The sequence below is a fragment of the Tenrec ecaudatus genome, chromosome 8, assembly GCF_050624435.1.
Source record: "Tenrec ecaudatus isolate mTenEca1 chromosome 8, mTenEca1.hap1, whole genome shotgun sequence".
NCBI lineage: Eukaryota > Metazoa > Chordata > Mammalia > Afrosoricida > Tenrecidae > Tenrec > Tenrec ecaudatus.
Window position 1 is genome coordinate 12,177,454 of NC_134537.1, and position 21,472 is coordinate 12,198,925.

Sequence of the window (21,472 nt, forward strand, 5' to 3'; positions counted from 1 at the left end):
ATAACCATACCCCACACTCCCTCCTCCAGAAAAACAGAACAACAGAAACCATGGTGGAAGGGAGACATTAGTCAATGTAAGATATGAGGACAAGAATAATTTATAATTTTCCAAAGGGTCACAAGTGTGGGTGGGGAGTAGGGAAAAAAGAGGAGCTCATACCCAAGGCCCAATAGAAAGTAAATGTCTAGAAAAGAACGATGTCAACATACGTATAAATATGCTTGATACAATTGATGTATGGGTTGTTATAAGAGTTGTAAGAGCACCCAATAATGATCTCTTAATTTAAAAAAAAGAGGATATGAAAATACACGAAGAGAGGTGAAAGGATGGGAACTAGTCAAGGACCCTGCCTGACACAGGGTGGTCTCGGGAAAGACTTCTGGAAAGAGCAGATATTCAAATGAGCCATCGGGCATATGTAAGCAGAGAAGAGAGACAGCAAGTTCAAAAACATGGAGGCAAATGTGTCCCCGGCATGCTCCAGAAATAGCCAGGACCTCTACGGGGCTGTACTGCCATGAGGCAGGGGAGAGAGCATGAGCTGAGCTCCGGGATGCAGAGAAGAGGAACACGTTAGAGCTAAAAAGACAGATTCTGGCTACACTTTCAAAGGATCCCTCTGAATGCTGCATAATGTGTGGGTGGTGAGAGGTGTGAAAGAAGCTGGCAATAAGGCAAGGTAGGAGGATATGATGTCTGTCCAGGCAAGTGATCAGGGTGGTTTGAACTATAATAGCAATGGCTGAACGATTGGTGATACGTAATAAGTAGATAGTTAAACCTCAGGACTAAGCGCATTCAAATTCTCCGAGGACCGGAACATGAGGTCTGAGAGAGAATCATGGGAAATTCCAAAGGTTGCAAGGTGGTCATCTGACACACTGGAAGGATGACGCTTCAATATATTGGAATGAAACATCTCAGGGAGGCACACACTTAGGGGTGAAGAAATCATTAGTTAGTTTGTTTTTTTAATCATTGGTTTTATACATCAATCACTCATGCCACAGGAGTGATGTGTGACAGCTCACAGAAGAATCTTGAAAGTAGGTGACAGGCCCAGGTGGGAGATATAAATTTGAATCCATACTTCAAATGTGTCTCCAAACTCTCCATGTTATCCCCAAAGCCTCGGCTTTTCCTTCCTGGGAAGGAAGGCTCTGTGAGCTGGGCAGAGGTGGTGGCTGAGGACCAGAGCTACATAGAAGTCCCCAAAGGTTTTAAAGCTGTGACTTGTTTGCTGCTAAAACAGTATCTTGCATAAGGGAAGGAGATGCTGAGGGAGACAGAGGTGTAAAAGAGAACCCCTGGATTTCTGTTTTAGGAAAATAGTTCTTCCATAGACCAAGATAAGAAACACAGTACCAGGAGAAGCTGGCTTTGGTTGGAGCAGAGATATTGGAGCAATGGAAGAGGGTAACTCTGAGATGCCTATTAAGCATTTAGGGGCTCTGGTGACCCGTGGGTTAACGCGTTGGGCTCTTAGTTTCAAGGCCAGTAGTTGGGACCCACTAGTCACCCCATTGGAGATGGATGAGGTTTTCTGCTTCCATAAACCCAACAGGTCAGTTCTACTCAATCCTCCAGGGTCACAATGAGTCTGAATAAACCCAAGCACTGTGGGTATAAAACAATACCCCTGGTGGCCCAGTGGGTAAGGGCTCAGCTGTTAGCTGGAAGGTTTGATATTTGAACTCAGTAAGTACTCCATGGGAGAAAGATGTGGCCGCCTGTTGTACTGAAGGTGAACAGGCTTGGAAATCCCATGGAGCAGTTCTACTGGGTCTTGCAGGGACACTATGAGTCATAATTGATTTGGTTTGGGCATGGAGCATTCAGGAGCACAGGTGGCACCGTGGCTCAAGGGTTGTGTGTTCTGAAAGTGGTAAAAGATTGGTGGTCTTCATCTACCAACCATCTGGAGGAGGAAGAGGTGTCGGTCAGTTTCCGTCAGGATGTATAGCCGTGGAAAGCCTATGGGGCAGCTCTTCTCTATCCTATGGGCAGCTATGAATTGGAATCACAGCCTTGGAAAGTCTATGGGGCGGTGGGTTTGGTTTTGAAATGGAACATTCTGGAACGTACATCCAGAGGGGTTGGAATAGCTGGTGTGCATGGGAAAGGTCTATATCTGGGAGTCATCTAGACTGAAACGGTAATTAAGGCTATAGATAAAGTAAATGAGAGCCGCCCTAAAAAGCACGAGAAGATGCAATGGGATGAGGTGACATTTTTACCTACTAATCAGGGTCTGGAAAACTATAATGATCTGTTTGGCCACAAACTGTCTGGTTTACAGAGCCAAATGCTGCGTTAGTGGAGAAAGTCTTGCATTGGGTTCTTGAGTCTCCATGGGCTATAAGGTGATAAGGCTGTTTCCTGAGGCCCTTTGCAACTTCACAAATAAATGAATGCATTCAGATCGGTCCCTGCCTCTTTCGGGTCCCTGAGTCCCTCCAGTAATAGCCTGGGGTTCCAGAACTGTTCCAACCAGCAAGGTTGGGTGGAAATGGGAGAGCACTGGATCTGAAATGGGGAGACTCAGAGATATGATTACTCAGTTCAATGAATATCTCTATAACCTAGAGCAAGCATAGTCCCCACAAACCACAAACGTTTCCTTATATATAAAATGAAAAGTGAATGCCTTCTACCTACGCTGTAGACTTTCGGTTGGGATGAAAAGGGATCGTTATCTAGAGGCACTGCACTGATAGGAGGTACTACGATTGTAGATAGATTTTAAGACTTGGATAATTCTTCTTGTGAATATCAATTATCTTTATAATGCACTCCACTCCAGCATACACCCATGATGGGCCCATAATCAGGGAAATGTGTTCTTTTTCCTACTAAGAAGCATAGAAGTTGGTAGAAAGGACTCTCTATTCTGCCCCGACCATTGTAATCTCCTAGAGTCCTCCATTTATTCCCTTATTCACACCCACCTCTGTATTGCAGCCCTGACGGTAGTACACCTCCAAGATCATAGGTCTTAATTAAAATTAAAAAAGATACTTCCTTCATTCCTAAAATCACAAATGTGACTCACCTGCTATTTGTTCCATCAGCTGTAGTTGATTTCTTCTCTTCTTAGACACTGCTGACTCAGTAGAGCTCAGAAATCTTGCTTTTCTGGTCCACCAAGAGGAGATCTAGTGGGTCCTCTTATAGCCCCGAAACCCCAAACACAGGGTGAAGATCTGCAGAAGCTTGATTCTCAGAAACAGCTGTTTCACTGCAGCCCCCTAAGTGGCAGATATCTGAGGCTCTGGCCAGCGGCCCCCTGGCTCCTGAAAACAAAAAGGAGGGGTCCTAAAGAGAGTCCACCCAAACCTCTGAAGATTCAGAGCTTCTTTGGAGGGTAACTTAATAAGGACACTCTACCACTGGGCTCAAGGTTTAATCCCTAACATGTCCAATACTTGCTCCACTTCCAAAATCCACCGCAAATTCCATTCAGGCTCTAGTGCTGTGGAAATAGGTCATGCCTACACCCAATCATGAAACCTTAACCTCTGCTCCACTGAGGCCCACTATTGCAGAGACTTCCAGGGCTGCTCAAAGGGTAGAACACCTTCAGTAACTTCACCTATGAACTTATCAGTCAAGCTATCACAAGATCATATTTGCATCCTAGGAAGATCGGGTTAGTTACCGTTGGAGAATGGGTTAGAACGAGCTAACAAAGACAGTGGACACATGGGCCTTTGGGATAGCAGTGGCTGGATCAGTGAGGAGCCTGAAGCGATGTGGGTTGAAGGTACTAAGACAGCATAATCAACCACCCTGGAGGTCTGATTGGATAGGGAATGAAATTGAAAAGACACAGATATGACGTGCAGCTGCGGGGTGTGACAAAAATACACTGATTGCCGCCATTCACAGGTGAGGCTGAAGGTAGGTCGAGTTCTGGGACACTCAAGTGGAGATGCCAAATCTGTGCCCTGAGGGCATTAGGAGAGCTTGTGATAAGGATTAAAGAGCCCTCTCTATTGTGATACGAATTGAAGCCATAGGAATGGAGAAGCTGCTCTCCAAAGATGTGTCCGATAGAGTGAGGGCTGAGTATCTGTTCTACTATTTAGTAATTTTGTTCTCTTAGAAAAGCTAACTTTGCCTCTCTGGTTTCTCATTTATATAGCGGAGATAATGCCTCACAGGGTACAGTAATAAGTAATGTGATGGGGCAGGCAAATCGGTTAATTCAGAGTCTAGACCTTAATGGACTCTCGGTAAATGCTAACTGCTGTCAGTGTTGCTGCTGCTGCTGCTGCTATTAAGGATAAAAAGAGCATAACAGAGAATCATAAGATTAGTAATTCTGCATGAGGAAAGCTGAGAAAGAGAGCATGGAAACAAAGCAGGTTGCAAGTTAGAAAAACTAGAATGTGGCACAGTAGCCGGAGACAGCAAGAGAGAGAGAGAGAGAGAGAGAGAGAGAGAGAGAGAGAGAGAGAGAGAGAGAGAGAGAGTTTCAAGAAGGAAGAAGTGGTCGCAACAGCAACATAAGAGCCTCCAGAAAAAAAAATCTGAGAATAGTTTCTTGGATTTTTCCACAAGGAAGTATCTGGTCTCCTGGATACATTTTAGGGACGTGATGGGGTCAGAGGTCATGCTGCAAGGACTGAGGTGGCAGGAGGCAATGAGCAGAAATAAATATTTTATGGAACCTGACTGGGAATGCGGCGAGAGAGGAGGGAAGATCTGAAGGGGCTGTGTACCCAAGAAGTTTTAAAAGGTGAAGGTGACTTAGCATCTGTAAATGCAAGTAGGAAGAGGCCAGGATAAGAGGAAGGAGAGTTAAGTAAGGCGGAGAGAGGATCAGAGCCAAAAGAGAGGAACTTGTTGGCCTTCACCAGAATGAGGGGTGACACTCGTCTGCCATAGCAGGAGATCAGAGACCAGAAGGATGACCATGCCCCTGCATTAGAGGTGAGGCACAGGAAGTTGAGAGACTCTCATTTTCCCCACAACATAGGAAGAACGGCCACTGGCTTACTGCAAGGGTAGACAGAACAAGCAGACAAGATGCGGTGTCTTTGAAATGTCAGACTAGGAGAAACTACTGACTAGCCAGCAGACACTGTGATTCCCAGGCAGGATTGATGTTCCCCAGGCCCATCAGCAGCTCAGGTCTACACTGATCTACATTCACCTGGGTTTGGGTGATGGGACAAGAGGAACCACTGAGTATGGTTGAGATGTGGAGCAAAGAGTTCAGAGGAGAGAGCTGTACAATTTTGAGAAGGTACAAATGGAAGGTATCCATAGTTTGAAAATATCCAGGAATAAATGGTTGTGATCAGAAAGTAAGAAGTGGATCGTGAGGCAATGACTTTGATGAATGAGGGAGAATGCCTCTAACTCGCAGAAATGAGGGGAGGGAGGAGGGCAATATGGTTAGATGCGCCATCTATCTAGGGGTGGCTGGGTGGGGCAGATCTACCAAAACCATGAAAGTGAAATGACTCAGCACTGCATGGGTGCAAACACGCAAGCTTGAGGTTCCTGGGGCGGGATGGAATCACAGCCTCCCCTGAAAACACTGCAAAGGAAGCGGGCTCCTGAGCAGCCTAAGTGAGCTAAAGGGGGAACTGGAGGCTGGGGATGGGAGAGCTGCTTAAAGGAGCGGGTTTAGAAGGGCTGAGAGGGAGAGGCCCCATGGGCAGACTGTTATCTCTCCGTGGTTTTATCCATTCTTAGAAGACTGTCCATCTTCCCTGAAGAATGAGAAGATGGAATTGCCCTTTGAGTCTCTGGAAACCACCAACTTCCGTCGGTTCACCCCGGAGTCACTGGTGGAGATTGAGAAGCAAATTGCCGCAGAGCAGGCAGCCAAGAAAGCGGGAGATAAGCGCCAGGAGAAGAAGGATGCAGAAGAGAAACCTCGGCCCCAGCTAGACTTGAAAGCCTGCAACCAGCTGCCCAAGTTCTACGGCGAGCTCCCGGTGGAGCTGGTAGGGGAGGCACTGGAGGACCTGGATCCCTACTACCGCACACACCGGGTAAGGGCTTCTCTCACCTTTGGGAGAGGAAGTCTCCACCCCACCCAGCAGTGGGGGGGGGGATCTTCCTGCACCCTGGGGTCCTGGGGGATGTGTCAACCCAATCGGTTGCTCACTCCGTGAATGAAGAAGAAGAAGGAAAAAAAATCGAAATCACCTTTCTAACACCGTCTTTGTGTTTTCCATGGCGTTTACTAGAGAGGCTAATGAAAACCACAGCTGCAGAGCTTGCAGAGAGAGCAAGCTGTTCAGCAGGGTCCCCAGAGGTGTTGACTCTCTACAAACTACCTGCTCTCCTCAAGAGCACAGATCTTGAGGTTGAAGAAGGGTAGGAAATGGTGGCAAGAAGCCTTAAAATTCATAAAAAGAATTCCTCAGAAGGTGGTCCTGGGACCCCGAGAGTCCCCCAAACCTATTTGAGTGGTTTAGAGGATTCATGCAGTCAAAACGCCTTCATGATAATGCTTATAAATCCTTCATCCTTTTGCTCACGTGGGAATGCGAGGAGAAGAAAAGTGAATCCCAGCAGTGACTGTGCAGTGCAGGCAATTGCTGTGGGGGCTGTGTTACTGCTCAAAGAGCCCCTGGCACAGGTGTTTACGTGTCCCTGTGTTCTAAATTTTTCCCTCAGCTTGAGTTTTTCTAACACAGCCAACATCTGTATATCCCACATAAAGCAAAACTCCCAGTTCTTTAAGAATTAGAAACGCTTGGGGGCCATGGGTTCGAACAAGAACGGCTCCACGCCAATTACCCTGTCCGAATGGTATCTTGAGCGTTCTGTACAGTGGGGGGAATGGTGCATGGGGGTTTAGGACTTTGGAGGGAATCAGCCATCTCAAAGAAGGGCTGTAGAAAACCTAAAATGATGCTAGGCTCTCTGCCTTGCTCCTCCACCCTGCCAAGAGCCCTCACTTTGCAGGGGTCCGGAGAAGGTGTACAAGGAGGAGGTCTAGAAGGGGCAGATGGAAAGAGCATCGCAGGTCAGAGGGAGTCCTCTAGTCATAAGGGCACTCAAAATTTCCCCCAAAGGCCCTCTTCTGCTGCCAGAATCCTCACCCCGGGGGTAGTGCTTCATACCAGCCTCTGGACTAGCTGCCTGCCCGTAGGACTCAGCGTTCCACAGGACTCAGCTTGCCAGGGGCTGGGATCTTTCCAAGGTGGTCAGGATGAGCTACTTAGGCCCCGAGGCTCCCAGCTCTCTGGCTCCCATTGCCTCGTGATGTCCAGAGTCTGTCCTGTGGGTGACCTAAGCTGACAGCACGCACTGCTCAACAGCACGGCTGTGCACGGAGGCTTGTTTCTCACTGGAGGTCCCCCTTCTGCTTTGTTTTAGACGTTTATGGTGCTGAACAAAAGGAGGACTATTTCCCGGTTTAGTGCCACCAGGGCCCTGTGGCTCTTCACGCCTTTCCACCGGATCCGAAGGACGGCCATCAAAGTGTCCGTCCACTCATATCCTTTGCAGTTGGTCTCTTCCACCCGTTAGAATCAGGCCTTGTGTTTAATGTCTTCTTCAAAGGCTGGTAATTGAATCCCGAGATAAGGATCCCATTAAAGTTTAAAAAATTGTTCCTTTAATGTGCTTGACACCCCACAGCCACCCCTCCAAACACAGAAGAGCTCAGAGGCATGAGGCTCACCTCAGAGTAATCCAGACACAACGTAGAAAATGTCCTTTTTGATGAAAGAAGCTTTGACTGAGACCCCTAGGAACATTCTCCCCATGGGATGTAACCGACTATTCCCATCCACCTCCCTGCACAGCAGAGTAGGGGCCCTAATTACCCTGTCCGAATGGTATCTTGCCTTCTTTGGGCAGGTGGGATAGGCATGAATGTTACAGTGTGCCTGAGTCATGTCGGGAAGAAACAAGAGAGTGACCCCTTCGAGGGGCAAAAAGAACAGCGTGATGGGCAGAGTCTTGGTCGTGAGGCACTGCCAACCCCACAGGTTGCTTCTGGAGAACTAGCATGCTAAAAATACCAGCAGCCCAAGGCCTCACCATTGGAGAATATAATGCTAACAACACACACATTGGGCAAGTGTCTATATTATAGTAATTCCTTTGGCGAGCTTAAAAAAAAAAGATGTCTTCAGGTTTTAGGGGATTTTATTTTGGTTGGTTGGTTGGTTGATTGTAGGGTGTGTGTGTGTGTGTGTGTGTGTGTGTGTGTGTGTGTGTGTGTGTGTTTCAAGTCAAGTCTAACCCGTAGTACAAAGAGACATTGGCTTGGTTTCCAAGGGTCTCCCCCTGGTGACCGTCCAAATGGAACGTTCCTAAGGATTAATTGAGCCTTGCTTCCAAGTGGTTGATTTTTTTTTTAAGGCCTTGCCTCCACTGCCTGTCAGATGGTAGCCAGCCTCTTCCTAGAGGACACCAGTCGAAAGAAAACCAAAAGCCCTGACTCCTCGGCTCAGGAGAAGCTTAGTGGGATGCCTAGACTGTCGATGGGAAACACTGCATTGCTCATAAATGTGCCTCACCTTTTTTTCCTTAAATAGACTTCATTTTTATGGCTAACCAGGTTGTGTTATAGTTTCCTAATTGAAGCTGGAGTCTCTCAATTCCATAGAAGAATATGTAATGATAATCATAGGCTTTCACTTGCTAAATTCCAATTCAGGGTCAACATTGTCCTGGGTAAAGAGCCCCTAGAAGCAGGTAATACCATCCCCATTCTGAAGATGATGAGACTGACTTCTGGAGGCGTTAAGTAAATTGTTCCAGATCATACACCCAGTTAAGAGGTCATCCTGCCTCGAGCAATCCCTGGAGTGAAGAAACAGGGAATTAATGGAAATGAACTAGAGTAATTATCTTTTCAGCTTATCATCACCACTTGGGGTTTTAGATATACATATATATGCAATTACATAAAAAGTATAAATAAAGAGATGCAGCAAAGGTACAAAATCCTATCCATGGAAGCTGGTTGAATTTCATCCAAATCATAAGAAATGGCTAATTAGAAATAAAAATCTCTTTAAAGGACTAAGTGACCAGTGAATAGCCTTTTCATCTTGAGAGCTGATGAGTAAATGATTGTGTAGTACAGTCACAGCTTGACAGAAAGGCTGCATTTTATATATTTAAACTCGTGAACTTGGTAGCTCCAGCCCTAAAAAATACTCCTCAATGTATGCAATTTTCAGGGCCCTATTATTCATATGTCATCTAAAATATAATTGCAATCATGTTTGCTATCATGGTTCTCATAAGCAATATCAAACATAATCTCCCATACTACTTATAAAGGTCTATGGCTTTGGAGACAAGATTTTTAACTTAATCCTTGAGTTAACAGGGTCCCCTATGTGAACACATTTCTAAATTTAATTATAAGCCAACAGGAAAATGTGGCTTAATTAGTAGAATTTCCCTTTTCAAAATAGTCATGTTCCTAAGTAACTATAAAGCAGGGCACATAAAAGGCATTTACAGAACACAAAAATAGATCTAAAATACTTCTGCTCAAATTGAAATGATGAAGGATGAGTGCTGCACTTGCTCTGTAGGTCAAATTTATCTTCAGACTTTGTTTTTCTGTAGGAAGTAATTAAGAACCCAGCTAATTCTCAGAAAAAGAAAAAAATGTCCAAACGGAGAAGTTTACCTCTGGGTTCTCTCCACCAGCATTGCTTCCTGTCAACTCACCTCCTTCCACACTCCTCCAGTCTCAGGGTCTCCTTTAAACCCATTGCCGGCCTTCTGCCCCTAAGATTCTCCTCTTTGGCTATCCAGAGTTCCCCCCAAGACAGTCTAATCCCATTCAGAGAGTTCTTCAGCCAGCATCTCCCTTCTCTGAACCTGCTCTGCCATTGCAAGACCAAAGTGCATCCTCTGCATAACTGGTCTCAGTTACATTAGGAAGCCAATGCAATGATGATGGTTGAGTGACTTCCCAGGAGTGCTCACTTTCCCTAATCTGTAACTTCCTAAGAAAACCCTTGCTATCTCTCAAGATTAAAAGAGACAATTGGTAGATGAAATTTCATGGTTGAATAGAAAAATGAAGGCATTTGTTGCAGAAGGATAGTTTGGAAAAGGGATTCCATCTCCTTCCATCTGCCTCAGGGATCTGAGTCCCTACTTCAGCAGCATAATTAACTACTTGTGTGACCTTGGAAAAGTTATTTGTCAACCTGTTGTCTCAGTTCCAATCACAGATCATAATATCCACCTGAAAAGTCAAAATCTTTAGGTCAATCATCTAAATAGTCATATGTGGACCAAGCACACACCCCAGGGTAGACATTCAGATAGTGTTAATAATGATCAGGTCATAAGACCATAGTTTTGATACGAGATGGGAACTATAAATTCAATCATTGATGATGAAGTGATCAAGATGATCACAGATGAACCCTGGACATACATGGTGACTCCCAGCTTTTCCTTAACACTCGCCCCTCAGATGGTTCACCTTCTTTATTACGATCACAATTTTGGTCAACTGTGCGTGCATGACCCAAACGGAACTTCCAGATAAACTTGAGTGAGTAGATTTTTATCACTGCTGTTGTGTCTCCTCCCTTTTTCGTCCTCTTCCTTCCACTTATGTAGTGGTCTTGCTCTTCTGTTTATCTACCAGATCTCATGTGAGCAATGCTAAGTCCTATTGCTCTTCTGGATTTTTGGTGATTGGGTCTCTTCTTCTCTGTGGCATTTTTGTTTCATAAACTCCGCCCCTTCATTTTGCAACTTCAAACAGATATAGATTGGTGGTTCCCAGACTCAACTACACATTGAGTTCCTTTGGGAAGACTTGGAAAGTACCGATGTCTGGATCCCACTTCCCCTCTCCCCAAGTCTAATTTAATTTTTAATTGGTTGAGAGTGGTTTGGTGTGATGCTCTACCACATCACACACACACACACACACACACACACACACACACACACACTCCCACCAGGTCTACATGTGAATGAAGTCTAGGACAGTCCTACTTGGAAAGAGGAGCATTAGCAAAATTAGCATAGGCCAAATGATTCTGGGACCTACTCCAAATATAGCCCATCAATGAAGCTGTTTAAGTACCATCGCTTCACAGTTACTTTACATATTCCTAAGATTATTCTAGTTTATGAGAATCCTTTCCCAAAGCATTCTGTGCCACCCCAAGCTGGGAGAGCTGTCCTCCCCATTTAGGCTTGGTATAACTTTCTGTAGGATCACAAGAGCTCCATAGGGTTTTCCTCTTTTTCTGACCTTTGGTGAGTATGTATGCATGTGTGTGTGTGTGTGTGTGTGTGTGCTGTTTTTAAGAGTCATATGGGCCATCATGGAAAATATGTCGTATGGCAATTAACCAATTAAAGAAGAAAGATCATGTCGGCATCTTAATTGATAAAGAAAACCAATGAACCAAAACATGTGGAACGAAACAAAATAATAATAAAAATAGCCTACTTGCTGGTCTGATGTTGACTTATGGAAACTCTGAGACTGTGGTCCTCCAGACACTCTTCAGAACTGAAGTTACCCTCGTGGTTCAGTTTTTAGTCAAGCAAGAGACACCGGGGAAATCCACACTCCATAGAACTATCTGCCATAGGAGAGCCAAAGGGCAGAGATGCCCAGGGAGGCAACTCAGGAGCAGGAGAGGGTAAGAGCCAATGGAAGCAGTCAGCGCAGGGAGCCAGTGGAAAGAATGCTCTTACTCTGTGGGGCTGCCATCAGCATCACCAAATACAATGTGGATCCATTATAAAATGAACAGTCCCACTGATCTGTAAACGTTCACTCGAATCACAAGGAAACCATTTTGGGGTTTTTTGTTTGTTTCTTTGTTTTCTAACTTTGCTAAATTCCAATATCTATGTCATATTTGAAACTCTTTGAAAAATAGGAATAGGAGAGCTTGCCTTCTTCTGATAAAACCCACTGCCCTCAAGTCGATTCTCATTCTTAGCAAACCTGTAAGACAGGGTGGAACTGCTTCTTCAGCATGTCCAAGGCTATAAATCTTGATGGGAGCAGACAGCCTCCTCTTTCTCTCAAGATGAGACTGGTGGGTTCGAACTGCGGACCTTGTTATTAGCAGCCCAACACTTAACCTGACCCACCACCAGGGCTATGTACTCTGATAAAGGGTATCCACTTAAAAAAAATGAAACTAGCAAACATCATACTTCATTGTGAAACATGGAAAGCTTTCTCCATGAGACCAGAATTAAAAATACAGAGATGGGTGTTCTCATTAGTTCTGTTTAACTTTGTGAAGGAGTCAAACAGCCGCTGCAGTAATCAAGTGTAGTAAGACAAGAAAACGAGAAGATGGAAGAATAAGAAACACACTAAAAAAAATGTGGCTTACAGATAACATTACTGGGTGTCTAAAATAGTCAGCATAATTTAGAGATAAACCATGAGAATTAATCAAGGGTATAGCATGGTAGCTGAGTATAAACTACTATATGTACATCAGTTGTATATGCACACTAGCAGCAAAAAGTAAATAAATCAATTTTTAAAATACAGTCGACAGGAGTATCTTAAAATATAAAACGTGTGAATAAAATGATCAAGGTATGAGTAAGTTCTCTACCAGGGAAATGATAAAATGTTAAGTGGAATTTTAAAATATAACTGGAGAGATAATATGCTCTTGGATTTGAAGTCTCCATATTGTCATGACTCCCTAAAATGACTAATATATTAATGTTAACATATTAATCCCCGGTCAAATCCCTATGGACTTAAAAATATAGAACTGACAAACTAATGCTAGCATCAATATGGAATTACAAAGAACACATGATATGGTAACTAAGACGTTTGAGGAGGAAGGACCAGGAGGGAAAACTGGCTCTACTGGATTCTAAGATTTGCTACAAACGAAACCACTCCTACTGATCCTTTCCAATGCATAACAACCCGAACTCGGGTTTCCAAGACTGAACATCTTCATGGGAGGCAAGGATGACCCTCAATGAAGGATGTCAAAGTATTGGGAACCCCAGTGGAACAGGAAACATCCAACTTCAGAGAACAGACAAGAATCGATGTAGGTGGTTTCAGACGGAAATACCTTCATGGAAGATGGGAAAATGAAACTTGTAGAAAGGAAAGAAGAAAACAGAAAATGACAATAGGCTCTCTGTGGTCTCGAGTTAGAGAAAGATCCATTACACAGGGCAGAAGAGGCTCAGGGTAATTAATCAGTAAAACAAAAATAAAAACAAACTCACTGCCATCTCATCCATGTTGACTCATCATGCCCCTCTAGAGAAGAGAAGAGCTGCCCCTGTGGGCTTCCCAGTGTCTAATTATTTATGGGAGTCGAAAGCCTATCTTTCTCTGGTGGTTTCTAACGACTGACCTTGTGGTTCGAAGCCCAACACACAACGACCACGTTATCAGAGGTCCTACATAACTGATGATATCCTAAAAGTAAGAATGTCCCGTTCACCAGCAAACATTTTGCGTGGGAAAAGCAAGCTGTTTGAGTAGATGTTATGTTTTCCACACAGGTATCTGAAAAACGGTGTACACCCAGAATGCAAACCAGCTACAAAAGCCAGAGCAATCCAGTCTAATTTTTATAATAAATCATTTTATTGGGGGCCCTGACAGCTCTTATAACAATCTGTACATCAATTGTAGCAAGCACATTTGTTCATATATTGCTGTCATTATTTCCAAAACATTTTCTTTCTATTTGAGCCCTTGGTATCAGCTCCTCTTTAATCCCTTCCCTACCACACCCTTGATAATTTTTCATATTTTACATTATCTGCTGTCTGCCTTCACCCACATTTCTGTTGTTCATCCTGGGATAGGGGATTGTATGTTATCACTGTGATGGGTTTCCCCTTTCTCCCCCTTCTCCCCCCACTTTGGGTCTACCCTCCTGTTATCACTGCTCTCATTATTGGTCCTGAGGGGTTTATCTGTCCTGAATTCTATGTGTCCAGAGCTCTTATCTCTACCATTGTACATGCTCTGGTCTAGCCAGATTTGCAAGATAGAACTGGGGTAATGATAGTGGGGTGGGGAGCATCACAGGACTAGAGGAATGTTGTGTTTGGCTGGCTCATCTCTTCCTTGTGACCCTTCTGTGAGGGGATGTCCAATTGTCTACAGATGGGCTTTGGGTCTCCATTCTAAGCCCCCTCGTTCACATCAATATATTTGTTTGTTTGAGATCTTCTGATGCCTGATACCTGATCCCATTTACACCTTGTGATCCCACGGGTTGGTGTCCTTCCTCCATGTGGGCTTTGTTGCTTCCCTGCTAGATGGCTGCTTGCTTAACTTCAATCCTTTAAGACCCCAGATGCTATATCTTCTAATAGCCAGGCACCAGCAGCTTTCTTCACCACATTCGCTTATGCACCCATTTTGTCTTCAGCAATCATGTTGGAAAAGTGAGCACCACAGAATCCCAGCAATCCATTTTAAAATGAGCAAAAAACTCGAATGAAAATGATAACAATGGCCGATGAGGCATGTGAGAATTTTCGTAACTTGTTTCATAATGGAGGAAAGGCGAATTAAACCCACAATGATAACTTATTCTCTGACAATTTTAAAGTGTGAGAATACAAAGTTTTGGGCAAAGGAAGCTCGCAATGCTGTGGTGACGACTTTGGGAAGCAGTTGGCTTTAGCTGTCAAAGCGTTTATACCTCCCCCTCCCTCATGATCATTTAGTACATTCAGATCCACAGTGACCCTAGGGACAGGGGTAGAACTGTCCTTTTGGGTTTACAATGCAGTACATCTTTACGGGAGCAGAAAGTCTCCTCTTCCACCCTGGGAGTGGCTGGTGGGTACAAAGGACTAACTTCATTCCCAATGTGTAACTCACAAGCTAGGCCAGTGCTTCTCTCCCCGCCATGAGTCCATCCCGACCCAGAGAGACCAAAGCCTCGTCTTTTCCCTGTGGAGCGGATGGTAGTTTCAAACTACTGACCTTGCAGTGCACATCCCAATGCACAAAGGCTACGCCACTAGGCCTCCTCCCTATGATCCTCTGTTTACACAGCTACAAACACTCCACAGAAGCATGTGTGTGCGAGCACATTTGAACCACGGTTTAAGAACTCGTACACAAAAAGCCCCACAGTGGAAATAACCAATATGGTCCATAAATCTCTGAGTATATTAAGTACTCCTATTATTTTCTTAGAATAGAATCATGTACAGCAATAAACATGCATAAGCTATATAGCTCCCAACCCCAAAGAGGCCGTGGGTAATGCAAAACACTTACTGTAGGGCTGGGCGGTTAACCAAATGGTTAGAGGTTCTAGTCTAACCAGAGTTGTCTCAGAAGAAAGGCCAATCTGCTTCTAAAAAAAGCAGGCTTCAAAAAATGTTTTAATTATTAATTGGGAGTTCATACCTATATCATACTATGCCATAGTTCAATCACATCAAGCAGAATTGTACATTTGCTACCACAGTCAGTTTGTAAACATTCTTTTTCTTCCTGGACTCCTTGACATGATCTCCCTTCTCATACACACCCCCCACCACTGTACTCCATAATCCCCCCAAAACCCTTATTCTACTTGCTGTACCTACAGGTTCACCAATCCTGGGTTTCATATACCAAAACACAAAACAACATACAACACAGCTTCAAGAGCCCAGTTCTCCGCTCTGACATACATGGGGACACCATGAGTTAGCTCAATAACAACTGGTTTTTATGCACACGAGGATGTCTTTTAGTTTTTTTACATGATTGATAAAATTATTTATGGCTATGGGGGAACATGAAACTGACATGATACTGGGGGTATCACAGTCAAGGATGACTTTAGATTTTATTTTTAATTGTTTGACTTTAGGTTTTATTACAAAATGAGGACGCACAGGGAAATGTCACATCTCAAAATATCAAGTGTTGACCTGTGCAGTCATTAGCTGGTCTTCCCTTTGTTTTTTATTTTTTTGAACCATGATTTCTGAAACAAAAAGTCACTGGAGAGAAAACGTTATTAAATGCCAAGAATGAAGATTCCAGGAAGCCAAAGAAGGCACCCAGCAGTCCAGGGCTGACATCAGGGGCCCAGAGTAGAACTGCACATTCTTTCCCCACAACAATGGGTTTATCAGTCCTTTGCCCCTTCATCTGACGTTCTTGTCAATGCAAACCTTGTGTGGTTATATTCATGGGACTCTGGAGGGACTTAGGAGCACAATGCTAAATGCCATCAATTTCAGTTGGGTGGCTATAAAATGGAGCTAGCTTGGTGTTAATAAATTGCATAAAAATAGTAGAATCAGAAGCTCCTGGGGTAAAAATCTGGTTGACCAGTGGCTTTTGCTACTTTTTCCCCCTGACCTATTCTATTGAACTGCACTGCAAACTTATTTTCATTTCCCAGATCTGGAAGAGCTGTTTTCTCATGACGATAATAGTATTCCAACACGCCGAGCAGTCAGTGGCTAGCAAACAGCCCATGTGAGTAGCCGGCCATGGCCGCTATGTATCCTGTAGAATCAACGAGGGTTGCCAAAAACCTAACCCACTTTGAAATTATCTAATTTGAACGAGCACCACCATTTTTGCCTTTGCTCAGCTACCAAATAGGAACACAGCAGGAAGACTACTACATCCACAAACCAGGTACCCAAACTCCAGATCCCTGCCTTCCAAAATTAGGAACAACAAGGGACACTTTCTTCAAATAACAGTGGCAACCTAAATTTCTTTTAAAAAATTTTAAGTCAAGTTCACTACAAAGCATATGAGCAATCGATAAAAATCACCACCACTATTAACCTAAGGTAATCCCTTAGGTTTACCCAAATCCTCTGCGTCTTCAAGAAGGATCAAGAGCTATTCTTAAGGTTGAAGAAATAGTCTAAACCCCAAAATATCCTGGGACCATTTTCAGTATTATCACTGGTACCACCTACTTGGCATAGCTTTGCCAGCAAGTTAGCATAGCTGCATACCCCACCAGGAAGGAGAGGTATAAATGAGGCCAAAATAGTGACATACACATTTGAGGGGGGAAGGTATTTAAAATATTTAAAAGAAAATCAAAGAAGACCAAAAGTATTTCTTTTCTTTGACTGTGATCCCCACCCAAACAAACAAACAAAAAAAGTCGGGGCGGGGGCAGGATTTGCCAGTACAGCCAGTCCTCAGGGTTTGCCATTTAAACTCTTGATAAATCAGTCCAAATCCTTAAGGGTACAAAACTTCCTGGTTAGATCAAGGTGAAGAAAATCCATTTGGGGATAGTTATTCAAGATGAAGGAAGGTGTGTCTTCACTCTGAGAATTGCCTGCTGCCGGGTGATTTCTTGCTCATATCTGAAAGATCTTGGACTTTTCGACATTTGGAGTTTTCTGATAGCCAGATCCACCACCTCCTCTGGCTTTTTATGTTTGCCTTCATTGTTCAGATCAACAAAAGGAACCAGCTGGAAACCAAATGAATGATGGGGACCCTTGAGGCAAATTTAAACGATTAACATTAAAGATTTGTTTCTGAGAGTGAGAATCATATGCTCAAATAGGTGACTTATACGCTTCCCGGGTTGATTTATGAAGGAAGTAGTTCTTCTCCATAAATTCTTCAAGCTGAGACTGAATATTGGAAATGTTGGACCAGGAAAACTCAAACTCACGTAAAAAGAACATTGGATTGCTTCAAGTAATGAAGGAAAACCAATTCTTCTGCATGCAAAAGGAGCAAGGCTGCCCTCTTCCATGTAAGCCCCTGGCTGCTCTACCCACATGATGAATATACCCCTTAGGGTCGTTGGGAGGGTCACGCTGACCAGTCAAGTGGACTTCAGGAATATCCAGCCCTCAGACTGTCACCGCTGTGCACAACAACACCCCTGAATCTGCATAGCGGAATTTAATTTTTTAAAAACTTGCTTGTTTTACTTTGGTGGTCCATGAATGATCAAGGCGGGCAACTCAATGCAGTTCAGCAATTCATAGTGATATTTAACCAACGGGCAGGATGAAAAGAACACCGTTAGTTTCTTCTTGGGGTTTTTGTTCAGGAGCGTAAAGAGCCGAAGGAGTCTCTGGCCAGAGGGCCAGACAATGTGTCCCTGTGCTCGAGAACATCCACGGCCGCGCTGGCTTGAGTGACATTACACCAACCTACCGGGCCTCCTGTTTTGGAGAAATCCGCAGCATGTTTTCAACTTTCCACGTTTGAGTGGCAGAAAAAGGATGGTCTGTCTGTGTACTGGCAGCAGTTTAACATTTTGCTTCGATTCCTCTTCCAATCCAACACCCAAGCTCCGGTCAGCCTCATCCATCAGCAGGCACTGTCGGTTTTTAGACAGAAACCCTGGGGGGACTGTGCATATGACCCATGAGGCAGTCTGGCATGGTTACAATGAGGCTGATTCCCTTAGCAAGTTTCTGTGCTTCTGAAGATCGGTTACTGCCTCCCGTGATCCGCCGGAACGTGTGAACGTGGTGTGTCTTTAGCTTCTTCTGCACACCGTGTGTCTGCATGGCCAGCTCCCTAGTGGGCCAGCCAATGAGAGCGCCCGTCCATTCCTGGGCATGAAGTTGAACTTAGCAGTGAGTCCAACTGCAGGGATGAGAAAGGCGAGGGCTGTGCCGCTGCCTGTTTTTGCAGCTTCTAGGAGAGCCCTGCCTTCCAGGAGCAGCCGATGCTGCATTTCAGTCCTGTTTGTACAGCCAGCTTCTCTCATCGCCCTCGGGGAGTTTGTGTCGACAAGGTTAGCTAGAGAAGCGCCTGCAAAGCTTCAAATGCACCCACCCGTCGGTCTCAGGGCCAGGCTGGGCAATTCAGTCTTCCTCCTCCTCCTCTGGCCTTTTCCGCTCTCATGTCTGCTTCTGCTGGAGACGTGATGCCACATTCTTTGGACTCCTCTACGTCTTTTTGTTTTTTAATCAGGCACAGCAGCATCCCTCACTTTTCTGTTGTCTTCTTTTTTTCTTATTCAATTCTCAACGGGCTGGTTGTGTTGTTGCTTCTCCATTGCATAAAATGGCAGCTTCCTTGGGGGATTTTTTTAAATCATTTCATTGGGGGCCCATAAAGCTCTTATCACATCCATATATCCATCCATTGTGTCAAGCATATTTGTACATTTATTGCCATCATCGTTCTCAAAATATTTTATCTCTATGTGAGCCCTTGGTATCAGCCCATTTCCTCCCTTCTCCCACCCTCTCTCCCTCATGAACCCTTGATAATTGATCAACTATTATTTTTTTCATGTCTTACACTGACTGCTGTCTCCTTTCATCCACTTTTCTGTTGTTCATCCCCCTGGGAGGGGGGGTTATATGTCGATCATTATGATCAGTTCCCCCTTCTCCCCACCTTCCCCTTCCCCTCCTGGTATCTCTACTCTCATTATTGGTCCTAAGGGGTTTCTATATCCTGGATTCCCTGTGTTTCCAGTTCTTATCTGTACCAGTGTACATCCTCTGGTCTAGCCTGATTTGTAAAGTAAAATTTGGGTCATTCATGATAGTGGGGGGTGGAAGCATTAAAGAACTAGAGGAAAGTTGTATGCTATACTGCACCCTCACTGGCTTGTCTCTTCCTGTGACTCTACTGTAAAGGGATGTCCAATCATCTACTGATGGACTTTGGGTCTCGACTCCTCACTCCCCCTCAATCACATTGATAGGATTTTTTGTTGTTGTTCTGGGTCTTTAATGCCTGAGACCTGATTCCATCGACATTTCGTGATCACACAGGCTGGTGTGCTTCTTCCATGTGGACTTTGTTGCTTCTGAGCTAGATGGCCACTTGTTTACCTTCAAACCTTTAAGACCCCAGATGCTATATCTTTTGATAGCTGGGCACCATTGGTTTTTTTCACCATATTTGCTTATGCACGTATTTGTCTTCAGTGATTGTGTCTGGAAGGTGAGCATCACAGAGTGTTGGGTTATTAGAACAAAGTGTTCTTGCGTTGAAGGAGTACTCGAGTAGAGGCCAAATGTCCATCAGCTACCTTAAGGCTTAACATATAAATATATATACATAGATCTACTTCCCTATCCTTATATATAAATAAATATTTACATACATACATGCCTGTATTTAGAACTCTAAAAATGCCCGTTGCCTCCTACTTCTTTCCTCTATTTCCTTTTACTTTCCTCTTGTCCCCTTGAGAGATCTTCTAATGTTTACATTTTCCACTGTTTAGTCATGTCTTTAGTCAAGTCTCCATTTGGGGCTCCTGAGAGGCCACCCTTCATAGACGATTTTAGGTATTTTCTATCTTTTTCATCTCCCACGGTTCGTTGAGGTCCATCTATTAGGTGCTTCCGGTAAGCACACACCCTGTAGCTTTGGGTTTCGTTGCCAGCGTTTCTGGTTCTGCTTCTCCATCTTCCTGCGGAGGAGTTTCATTATTGAATCAGAGAAGCCAGACACAAAAGAATACATGCGTGACTCCGCAGATGCAAATTTGAAAACAAATAAGCCGTATTGTCCAGAGATGCAGATCTCCGTGGTTAAAAACGCAAGGAAAGGAGAGCCATAAAAAGCAGAATCATCCTGACCTTTAGGGTGGAGGAAAGAGGTTGTCATTGCAACGAGGTGTGCAGAATACTTACAATGTTCCACTCTGTGAGGCAGGTAGATGTCACTCAAGTGTTCACATTACAGCAACCAATTTAGGTCTCCTATGCCCTGGGGGTGGAGGGGTTTCACACTGGGCTGCTAAACACAAGGTCAGAAGTTTGAAGCCACTCTGCAGGAGAAAGACTGGGCTTTCTACTCCCATAAAGAGTTACCATCTCGGAAACTCACAGGGGCAGTTTTAGCCTATCCTCTATAGGGTCTGCTGTAAGTCGGGATCCATTGACAGCAGTGAGTTGATTTTATTTTATGTTTTTCCCTTAGGGGTGCTCTTTTTATTAACTGTGTTTCAAAGAATGATAAAAAGGTGGAAAACCAAGGTAATCTTAAAAAAAATAAAGGCCACTGCATAAAATGCAAAATACTGCAAAATGTAAATGAAAAAATAGTGCAATCGGTTAGAGAGATCACTGGTATTATTAGCTGATCGTCTGCAGATATATAGGGCAATCTGCTAAAATTACATCTTTGAGATGGCTGAGATCATAGAGCATGTAAAAATTGCTATCCTTCTTGTGAACTTTTAATGCAAAGCACTTTCTCTCAAAAGTAAGAGTTATTTGGGGATTCTGGTTAAATATGGAAAATTGCATGCATGTGTTTTACCCCAGCCCTCTCAAAATGCCAATAAAGTGACAGCAAGGGGATGGGAACAGTATAAATACACAAGAACAAAGAGAGGGAGCAAGGCAAAGGCGTCAAAACAATCTTAGAAGAAGGAATGTGGGCGGAGGTTCCTGACTTAGCAGATCAGAGGAGGATAAATGACAGTTTATCCTGCAGAGGGGGATGAAAAGGAGGACCAAGACATGTTCACCTCCTACAAACTCCAGAGAGCCTAGGGACCTGGCGCTGCACGTACTGGGCAAGGTGGCAGGTACTGGGAAA

The 21,472-nt window shown here is 44.2% G+C and overlaps 1 protein-coding gene and 1 pseudogene across 1 annotated transcript in view; one reads left to right on the forward strand and one right to left on the reverse strand.

Annotated features, from left to right (window-relative positions):
• The first annotated feature begins 5,744 nt into the window (after window positions 1–5,744).
• SCN10A (sodium voltage-gated channel alpha subunit 10) overlaps window positions 5,745–21,472 on the forward strand; it is a 125,375-nt gene continuing 109,647 nt past the window's right edge. The window contains exons 1-3 of the mRNA XM_075555861.1: window positions 5,745–6,014; window positions 7,351–7,481; window positions 10,433–10,513. Of these exons, the coding sequence (XP_075411976.1) occupies window positions 5,745–6,014; window positions 7,351–7,481; window positions 10,433–10,513 (482 nt within the window). The remainder of the gene's footprint in view (window positions 6,015–7,350; window positions 7,482–10,432; window positions 10,514–21,472) is intronic.
• Window positions 17,252–18,990, reverse strand: LOC142454569 (ATP-dependent RNA helicase DDX18 pseudogene; annotated as a pseudogene).